The 10,864-nt window shown below is 43.0% G+C and overlaps 1 protein-coding gene across 1 annotated transcript in view; it reads left to right on the top strand.

Moving 5' to 3' along the window:
- Window positions 1–3,111: 3,111 nt before the first annotated feature.
- Window positions 3,112–10,864, top strand: part of LOC104281182 (lysine-specific demethylase 2B-like) — a gene marked incomplete at both ends in the record, with an annotated part of 32,119 nt that continues 24,366 nt past the window's right edge. The window contains 2 exons of the mRNA XM_009879089.1: window positions 3,112–3,205; window positions 4,059–4,212. Coding sequence (XP_009877391.1) covers window positions 3,112–3,205; window positions 4,059–4,212 — 248 coding nt within the window. The remainder of the gene's footprint in view (window positions 3,206–4,058; window positions 4,213–10,864) is intronic.

Here is a 10,864-nt window from a genome sequence, read left to right as displayed (position 1 = left end):
GCCGCTCGCTTTGCCGGGCATCTCTGGGTTCGGTCTTCCTCCTGAGTTTGCAGGTTACTCCATGTTTCTTCCATCGTTCCTCTTAAATTTCCCCAGATTTTTGTACTCGTTATTTTTTGGGAGGGGTGGAAAGTTCCCCTCTCCCGGCCGGCGCCAAATCCTTCCTCCAGAACAACAATGCATCCCCTTGAACAATCCCAGCCTTGTGGAGAGAGCATAAACCAAACTCCTGAGCGGGGAAGGGAAGCTCCCCCCCAGATTACAAGCAGCTGCATGTTTTAACACCCGAACTGAAGCTCTGCGGGGGAGAGAAAGTGGAGTGAGTGTGCAGGGATTGGATGTGGCAGCAGTTGGAAAAAAAAAAAGAAAAAAAAAGTTGGGGCATCTTTTGCATCGCCTGTTTGTGCTGGGTTTTTTTTGGTTTTGTTGTTTTTTAGTTTTCCCCCAGGGTGTAACTCTGGACAGGTTGTCTCCACATGCCCTACGTGGGATTGTGTTCCCGTGACCCGCTCTGGCCCAAAGCGCTGAAGGCAGAGCTGCGCCCAGAGCGCCGGTGGGATGTAGTTTCTATGTTTCTTTCAACATGGATGCAGTGTTACGGCTTTTTTCTATTTTTGGGGGGGGGGGTATTTTTGGGGGGGGGGAGTGGGTTACAGAAAAACCTGAAAAGTTGATTCGTTCCCCAAATTAGCAGCTGTTAGTGAGGAGAAGCCGCTGGCTGAGGCTGGAGCGAGCGGTGTGCGAGATGAGCTGTGGCGCGGAGCTGTGCTGGGCCCATGTGACTGCGGTGTACATTGGAAGAGGAAGCTGTAGAGGTCAATGCAAAGGCATTGTGCCAGGCTCTGGCAACAACAGAGGTTGCTATATGGCGGAAGATTTCTTTTTCAGGCTCCTGAGCCCTTTTGGTAGCTGTTGAGGGTTGGATGAAAGCAGCCTGTTAGGTTAACAGTAGAAATTAAATGGCACGGCTTGTTTGTGGATGGAAAGGAAACTGGTTGGGTTTTGGGTGTTGTTTTGGTTTTTTTTTTCCAAATACTTTGTAGGTTTTTATTAATCACCCTATGTGTCTCTTTCACTAAAACTACCTTTATTGAAATGGAAATTGTTGTGTGTAGAGGAGTTTCAAGAAAACAGAGAGAAAATGGGAAAAAAAAAAAAGAGTTGTGTGTTCACAGTTATATCTGCCTTGGTGGTTTCTCACAAAACTAAATTTTAAGCACTTGGTTTGTCAGGGAATCCTATTATTTCCTCTCTGAATACAAACAGAACAACAGCTTCAAGTTTAGATATTGACTACCAAGGAATAAATAAAACTGACTAATGCTTAGACCATTTATGCTCTCTCAGAATATCATCATGTGAATGGGCAAGGGTTGGTAGGCAGCACTGTCTTTGAAAATATTTATTGGTGTGGTGTATTTCACATCTGACCTTTTGGAGACTGAAAATAATCGATTCCATAAGGATTTGGAGTTTTCTGCTTTAAAACAACATGAACCTGTAATACTCGACACTGCCCACAAACAGAATTTCCATGTTTTTTTTTTGTTTGTTTTATGAGCAATTATTCAATCTGTGACTTTTTGCAGTTTGGCTGGAAGAAAGGCAACTTCCGTTCTGGGCTTCTTTTATTGTTTTAAAATTCTATCAGAGTTGTAATCAACAACATCTTGGTAGAGAAGACATAAAAGGAGAAATTTTAAAAAAAGATGTATTTGGGAGGGAAGGACTCATATTTTGAAATGGAGCATATTGAGAGTCTAGACAGCTTCTTGGCTAGCTGTGATTTTTGAAGCATCTGAAATACCCCAGGGGCAGAAAACGCTCTCTTCCTGCTTCTGAAGGATTTAAAAAAAAAATAATAAAAATAAAATTCCAGAGTGGGCAAGAGGAGAGCTGTGTAATTGCACAAGGAGAGGTTTTAATTGTGAGATGAAGGGCACAGGACCTTTTTTGAAGCCCACAAATTGACTGTCTTCATGACAGCATTGCGTATCATTCTGTCAACTCCAGCTCGGGATGTGGTTGCTAGGCAGCGGGCTCTTATGTACCTATAGCCTCTCTGATTTGCCAGCCTTCTGCAGACACATGGTAAGGTCCTTTCCAGCCTATCATCTGGAGGGACTTTTGCACGCCGTCTGCATACTGCTGAGATTCTCTCTACCTGAATGTGACGAGAAAAAGACACACTTAAATGATACCTTTTTTCTTTTTTTGGACAAATCCCATTCTGGTACTGTTTCCATAACGCCTCCCCTTCCACTCCAAAAAAAAAAAAGCCAAAAAAAAAAAAAAAAGCCATGAAACGGAGACCGGAACAAGGAAAAGAGGTTAGTGGGTTAAGTGGTGTGTGTTTCCTGCGTTTGCAAAGGTGCCTGTAGTGAGGAGGGAGGCTGTGATTCGGCCATTAGTTACAGATGGTGGCTGGAGGCTCGAGGTTTGCGCAGCCAGACAAGAGCTCTTCTGCCTCTTCCCAGCGACGCTGACTTTAAACTGCTTTGAAAACCTGAGTCGAGCTGGCGTGAAAAATAGTGGATTTAATACTTAGCCGTGCTGCCCACTGGTTCCTTTATGTGTTTTGATGCAGAAATGCCTAGAAATGGGAACAAAAAGGAGTTAATTTGCCAGATGAGATTTCTGTCCCCCAATCCTTGCAAAAATGGCATTATTGGCACGTAGGTAAAGAACATTCAGGAGGATTTGTAAGCAAATCAGATTTTTCAAAACTTTGCTCTTTGAAGCAATTTGTGTGCAACTGTGGGTGAAGGTTACGACCCTCGAGCGGTGAAGGAGAGCATTAAACAGATTACCCCGGGGATTGGTAGTGGCACAAGAGATATTTCTGAACAGCATAACTTTTAATGTTTTTTTTCCACTCCTTAACTCTGAAAGCTTTCCTGCAGGTTGCATGATCAGCAAACTCAAACGTGGAGATACGCATTTTTCATCAGGAACCTCATTACAGTTACTTCAGGAGACGAATCCCAGTATTGTAAATGTAGAAACTCAGTTGATGGAAATGGTATCACACATGCAGTTAGCCTCTGCAAATTAAGACGTGAAAAATACTGTTTCGGACTGATTCATTTTTGTCCTTCGCTCTGCTCACAGGTACTGTTTGATGAGCGTGAAAGGATGCTTCACTGATTTTCATATTGATTTTGGTGGCACTTCAGTGTGGTATCACGTTTTCCGTGGGGGGAAGGTAGGTGAGCCTTGTCTGATATTTGTTTTAATTTCTCTATGCCTCTTATGGAGGGAAGGGGTTGCTTTCTTTCATTTTTCTCTGTTTTTTGAGGAGGAGCACAGTCACTGATCACCCTATTTCAGCTAGCTCTGTTGATGTATGGAGAGTTTACTGAACTAGAAGGACACCATTCACCTTTATGAAACAAACCAGCGATTATTTGAAATATCAGATGTCTTATTTGCTGTTGGCAGTACTTTAAGCTTGCTGCTTGGTTTAGAAGTGTCATACAGTATGTGGCTGTGTACCCTTGTTGGGTCAGAGTGCCCTCACAAGTCTCTTTCTGTAGCTGGAGCTTCTCTTTCCTTTTAGAGATACCGTGCTCGTTTGTGCGCATGTGCCAGAATGGAAATGTTACGGAGTACAGAAGCGTTAAAATATACAGCATATATGGCTACATTCACATCTTTGCTGGTTTAGGTTGCTTTTACCACTTCCAGTGTAAATAGTGTATGGTGGGACCTGAAATAAGATCAGCAGCTTGAAGATCTCTGTGGTACAGGTACCGTTCATCTCTAGAGCCCAAGGGACGTGTGCTGTACCAACACGCTGAAAGTAAACTGTGCGGGCATCTTCGGAGAGAGATGTTTCATGGAAGAGCCGTGACAGCTGACAGTTAACGTGCCACTTCCAGCACACGGACCAATTGCTGCTGCTGTCCGCTGTGTGCTTCTGGATACAGCACCTGGGAAACACGTGTTCTGTGGTGTTACGCGTTCATTTGTCTAACGTACAATAAGCTTGTTGGAATCTCTTGGCTATTTATTTTTGTGGGCTGTTGGTAATAGTTAAATCTTTGTTTTATTTTTAGATCTTCTGGCTGATTCCACCCACTCTGCAGAATCTAGAACTTTATGAAGAATGGGTTCTCTCAGGAAAGCAAAGCGATATCTTTCTGGGAGACAGGGTAGAGCGATGCCAAAGAATTGAGCTGAAACAAGGCTATACGTTCTTCATTCCTTCAGGTATCTCTTGTTAACCAACTGCTTTTGGAGTTACTGGAATTATGTTGGACTAACAGTTCTCTGTAGAACAATGCTTCACATCTAAACCCTGTGCTGACCTCTTTATTTGCTGTGGCAAAAGAAAGGCTGGGGACTGAATGCTCTTAGTTTTCCAGAAATTGATTCAGCCAGACTGATGGAAGATGTACCACAAGGAAGTGTGTGCAGCGATCACCTGTGTCGTGTCGGGGAAGAAGAGAAAGGAGTTTGGGGCGCTGTGGTTCAGGCCACCAGTTCTTATCAGTCATACTAATTTTTGCTAGCGTTGGCTTTCTTGGAAAAATATTGTTCTGTTTTTACGATCTCTTCTGTCAGGTTTCACCTGCAGTTCAGTAACTTACTTGTTTGCCTCTCTCTGTAGCCAGAGGTGAGTCTCAGTTCTGTGATGGAGCTCAGTGCTGATTCCAGCATGTGGAAGAGCAGGCGCTGTGCTCGCTCAGGGTTACTTCTTGGGGAAGCAACTTCATCGCCTTAACTCTTCAGAACTGCTGCTGATAGAGGTTGTGCTCAGTCTGGATATCTTCCAGTAGCCCAGCCACACATAATTTTTACTCTGCTGCCCACCTCAGTCACTGTGTTGCATGATTCAGGCTCTTCTTGCAAAGCAACCAGATAATTGCTACCCTGAAGGCTGGTGGCTTCAGCCCTTTCTGCTTCTGCCTAAATTGGATTAAGGATGGTGCAATCTGTAACACTCCTCATTTAAGATGATATCAAGCTTTGCTTTCTTTGACTGTTACGGGACTGTAAGTTTGTTCGTAACGACATAACACGTTGTCTTTGTCTAGTGCATCTTACCAGGGGAATAAATATAGGTAGCCTTTCTGCGTGACAGACAGCTCTAGAATTACTCCGGGGAGATAGGATTACGAGGTTTTTAATCCTGGAGACAGAGGGAGTGCGGGTCATGTGAAGACAGTGACAACGTTCTCGCTGACTAGGGAGCCTTGATAGTATCAGGTGAAGGCCACAGATCTGTAAGTATTTTGTAAGAATCAGCCTGGGAGGTGTCAGGCAGAATGACTTTGAGGGTGGAGTTTAATCCGTTAAAGGAATTAGGTCTTCCCTTGAAACAGGTCAGAATGGGATGTTACTGTTTGAACTGGGTGTTTGAGTGTGCCCATGCTGTTTGCTTAAATCCCGTTACTGCATCTTCGTATTTATCTTCATTCCCCTGCGAACAGCCTCCTACGAATAAGACTTTCTGGGTGTTGGTTTAGTCATGCTCCGCGATTGGAATACGGCAAGTTGTGGGAGCTTGCACAGGACACAGCTGTAACAGGGTGGCCGAAGTGAAGCGATTCCAAACGTGGGTTTTGACTGCAGTTCCTGTTTTCTTAGGAAAGCCCAAAGTACAGAAATGCCAATAACTCAGGCAGTTTAGGCTCTGTGCCATATTTGAAAGGCATAGATGAATAATTTCTCTGTAAGCACCTCGTGAATTCGAGGGGTTTTGCTTTGCTGTATTTAGTTTGGAAAACTTAGTGGCAAAACCTTTATTTATGTGAAAGGACATTATTTCTGTGTTTGTTTTAAGACTATGGAAATACCTAATTAAGGGCTGTTCCAGGTCATCAAATTTGGGCATAGCTGCGTAAAACAGGTCAATTCCTAGGACCTCTTTGCTCCGGTTTGTGCACGTTTGTTAACATTTGAGTATGTTCTGTATGTACTTCGAAAGTGTTTTAGTGCTTAGGTTCTGATAACAGGTGCTTGTAAAACCACTATATCCCATACTTTCAACTCAGCATGGTAAACTCTTGACCAGCCTCAACTCATCCACAAGGAAAATACCTTCTAATGACAGCTCTGGTCACAGAAAGTGTAGAGTGATATGAGCTAGTGCTCAGCTGGACGGTGAATGGAGAACATTCTCTCCATTTTCTCTCTTTTTCCACAAAATACCCTGCTCTGCTCCTGTTTTCAAGTCATTTGGGGGGCTGGTCCTAGAAATGTCGTAGCAACGTAAGGATGAAGACTGTGAGAAGACACACGAGAGAGTGAGATCGTGGGCTTGTGGGAAATGGTGGGTTTCTCTGAGAGTCTGGGATCAGCAGCAGATCCACTAAATCCCTGAAACTACAAACCACTTGGACAAGAATGGGAATTATTATTACAGAAAGCATAATTATAGTGCTCACCAGCACTTCAGGGTATTTTCCTCTCCATCACTGCCATCATCCTTTCAGGGTTAAGTCTAAACCAGTTAGTTTCTACCTGAGCTTCTAACCCCGCAAAGCACTGAGAGGCACGATCACAGCTGTGCTATGGAGGAGAAATTCAGCAAAGTATTGTCAGCATAGTGAGTCATTACGGTCCAAGGTACGTCTTGCAGCATTTTAGGAGTCACTCCAGAGTCTGGGGTGGAGGGAAGTAAGTGGAGATTCTGAGGGACGCCTGGCATAGGAGCCAAGCCGTGCTCCTGATGGCTCCGTGAGGCTTCTCCAAACAAGCAACACACCATTACAGGTTCTCACCTCCCACTTTATCCATTTCCGCTGATGAGTCAAGCGTGATCAACTCCACTAAAGTCTGCGGTAAAATGATAAAATCAACTAGGAACCTGGACTTTTCCCCTGATATAATTGTCCAAACTGGCATCAGCGTAATTGTTGATTGAGAAATACACCACGTTGTACCATGCTGGAGTTTGGGGCCAGATGTAGGTTCAAGATGTTAAAACAGCTGACAGTTCAAGTGAGGAGGAACCTATAGGTGCTACCAGTGTCAGCGAACTATTATCTTTTTTGCCGTAGAAACATGACGGTTGTTTCCCCAGGATGGGAGAGAGCTTGTCCTTATGAAAGAAGACATTAGTAATGAATGCTATGGCACGAGGGTTTGGCACCCTGAGCAATGTTTGATCTTCCATATGGTTAAGTGCTCACACAGATGGACTTTGGTCAAGGTAACACATCTTACTCTGCTATAGTGGACAGTGGATGCTCCATATTTGACCCATGTGCCGAATAGAAGGGAAATTAGAGTGGGCTTCTCTTTTCAGGTGTAAAGTGTGGTGATCTGGAAGAGGAGAAGCAGAATCTCAGTGCTCAGTTATTACCTCAGTAGGGAAAAAAGAAAGTTTTGTCAGCCACAATCAAATCTGGTGCTTGTCCGGTATTATTTGCGCTGTAGCTTTCTTCTGTACTGTGTGTGTGTCCAGCGATGATTTGCAGGGAGGGTGTGTGAGGTGTTTGGAGTCTGTTGTGGTGGTGGCACAGAGGAGTAGTGTGGGTATCTCTCATCACTGTGGTAGGGACGTGCAGAACCTGTGTTTGGGCAGCAGCTCTCAGATTTCTACAGCTCAGGATAACTGTAGGCACCCATTTCTGGCTTGGGTGCAGCCACTTGTTGTCTTACATCCCGATTGCTCCCCTGCAGCCAGTTTGAATTACTGCTCACTAGGTTAATGCCAATGTGTTACCCAGTTTTTTCATTTCCATAGTGCTCCTTTTATTTTGAGTGTTTTTCTCCTTTTACATCGCTGCATAATTTTACTGGAACGTTGTCTCTCTCCTCCTCTTGCCCTTCACCTACCTCTCCAGTCTTTATGCTCTGTAAATCATCTTTTAGTTCTATCCTTGCACTTGTTTCTTCAAGTGGCTCACTAAGCATCAAATTCCTTTCCATCTTGATTCTCTGAACACCACATCAGTTTCTCCTGTGTACTCCTAAACGTCACTGTTGTCACTTAAGCCACAGCTCAAAACTTAAGCATACACAAAACAAAAAATTCATTCTTTTTCGTCTTCTTTTGAGTCTTTTAGTCTTGCTCAATATGGCATTTTGGTCATAAATCATGGAGTTCCGAGATCGATGTTGTCCTTCTTCTCTTCCCCTGTTGTACTCCACAAACAAGATCTTGCAATAGTTTGAAATATGTTAAGCTTGTTTGCTTTTTTATCAATTTTCTACCAGACTTCTCTTTCTAAAAAAAAGTAATTACATTTTCTTTCATGTGTATGTGCACTTGGTTTAGACATTGGCACTTCAAATTCCAGAGAGTTTTCATGTGCAAAACTGGGACATCCAAAAGCAGACCAACTAGTAGTCTCTTGTGGAAAATTTGTCTTGTAGTATTTCTCTCTGTTATTATTATGAAGTAAGAATGTGATCATTATGTGCCTTGAAAAGGCGAACTCAAGCCTGTTCTGGGTTGTTACTGATGATGTAGTCTGCAAGAACATGGATAAACCTCAATTCTCTTGCCTTTTGAGAAGACCGAGAGAGTTGGTACAGTTGGATTCCAGGGTTTGCAGTGTGACTAGTTTGAGAGTTTGTGAACATCCTGTGTTTTTTTTCCTTTGGGAGGAGATGGCTGATACTACCAAGGGTTGCTCTCATCATCCTCTGATTCTTACGGTCTTTTCCTGAGCCCCTGCTGCTGGTCGGAGGCCGTAGACTCGTGAGCGGGCATGTTTGGGGGTTGGCTCTGCATGAGTGTTCTTACTGTAGGCTTTCCAAATTTGTAGCTTTAATGTGAGTACATTGGAAAGGTGAGATGTTGTGATGTGTGTGAACGGGGAGTTTAGAGACCTGTGGAGTGTCTTGTGTGTGGGAGCACAAATCCTCAAGTAACCAGGACATTTTCAGTGACTTTTGTCTATAAATCTGACAGTTATGGTCTCAGTAATAGACGGTCTGTAAAATAATGGTCCAAGAAGTCACTGTGCATTTATTATTTCTGAAAATTAAATAATGGACTAGATATTATAGAAGACTTCTGCAGTGCTGATTTATTAGATATTCCCATGATCAAGATCCAGACAGGATAATTCACTGTCAGCTGGACATGGTGTTCCTCTCTGGTTCCTCGTCAGAATTCCCACTAGTGTTGCTGCATGCTCTTTTATAGCAGTTGTGTTTCACCTCGGAGTTGGTAGTGTTCTGATGAGAAGTTGTTTGGATTACTTTATTTTTCTTATGTTCTTTAGAATGCACTTTCGGACCTTTGATGTAGAAACATACTATTACAGTCTCTCTTAATTTCTTGAGAACTGAGGAATGAACCCCAGCCTAACTAAATGTTCTTTTTGGTCTGTGGTGATTATTACGGTAACGTGAGAGTGCCCTGAAGTTCTTGTTTCCAGTCAAATACAGAAATAATGACTTTTCTCAGAGAGATGTTTTTGGGAAGGCAAGTGGACAGAAAGAGGTGTTCTGTGCTAGAGTTGAGGCAGGTCTTTGCAAGGATTCAGCGTGCTTCAAGTGCTGTGTCAGTGGTTATCAGTAGGATTCTGCCTGTTCTGAGTGTGCAGCCTTAGGTCACCTCTGCTGTGCCAGTCACTATTTGATGAATTATTCTGTAATGGGGCCAGAAGGTAGCATATAGTCTTTGCATCAAGGAGAATGACAGGCTATTAAAATCTGACTGGTAGATTTTTTTTGCAGGGAGTTGTGCTAGAGCTGCATAGCTGCCTGGCTATTTTTGGTTGCTGTTAGCTTTTCCTGTTTCAGGAGCTTTCACTGACATTAGTGGAAGCTCCATGCCTGGAGCCTTTAGGGACCAAGCGATGAAGATCAGCGGAGAGGATCAGAGAGGAGAGTTTTTTGCCTTGAGTGGCTGCTTTCAGATAGAAGGTGGCAGCGTAAAGTCAGAGTTTTAGTTACATTCCTCTGCAGTGCTCTACCTAATTCTTACCAAATGATGTTGCTGGATTACTTGTACTACTGGGCCAAAAATCAACAGGTTTTTTACTTGTAAAGTGTGGATGTGACGTTTCCTTGATAGATTTGGTTGTGGGCACTGTTACGACGCCATCATTCTTCTTTTGAGATGAGAAAAATAACGTTTTGTTTGCTGGCAGTGCCTACTCTAAGATTGTCTCTTTAATCACTTTTAATTTTTGAGATATATTTCATCTTTTCCACCCCAAGTTGCTGAAGAATTGCAGCAAAATACTCATGCCTCCTATGTCAGAAGGCAAAATATCTGTTCAGTTACTAGTGGAAACAGATGCACTACGATTTTGGCTTGGAGGTTGTAGTCTGTTTGCCCTGCAGCTTTGTAAGTTACCATTATTCTTTTATTATTTTCAAGTGGATTGCATCCTTGAAGATACAGTAGGAATTTGCAGGCCCCTGAAATCTTTAATAGTACTTGTTTTATGAAATTCAAAAGACAAAGAGGTCATATTTGTCTTTCAACTGTTCAGAGAGGCTTTTGTTACTGTTCATTTTACCTTCTTGTTTCACCAGAGATGATAATATCTAAATATTCAAATGTATCTTAGGAGTGGTGGCATAATTCATTCGCGAGCGGTCCAAGCAGTGTGCGAAGGGAGGGCGGACTGGTTCCACCTTCTCTCAGTCCCCACCGCTGTCAGCGCGGGCTGGTTTGAAACTGGTCACCCATGAGGAAAAGTTTTCTAATTTGTGACTAATCCTTGAAGCCACGCAGTGCATATCTTTCTCTCATCTGCAGGATTTAATTGGAGCCTTAGATAATGTTTAGCAGGTGTTTCTGTTTGTGTCTTTCAGCCAAAAATGAGCAACATCTTATTCTGCTGGCTTTTGACTTTCCTCAGCCTTTAATCCATTTGTTCTGGTATTATTTCAGTGCTTTTTTAGCATTAAACACAGAATTAAATATGTGGCATTTTCTTCTGTATTG

This window comes from Apaloderma vittatum, unplaced genomic scaffold (genome assembly GCF_000703405.1).
Source record: "Apaloderma vittatum isolate BGI_N311 unplaced genomic scaffold, ASM70340v1 scaffold30051, whole genome shotgun sequence".
Taxonomy (NCBI): domain Eukaryota; kingdom Metazoa; phylum Chordata; class Aves; order Trogoniformes; family Trogonidae; genus Apaloderma; species Apaloderma vittatum.
Note: the sequence above shows the minus strand (reverse complement) of the source record. Positions and strands in the feature narration are given on the sequence as shown.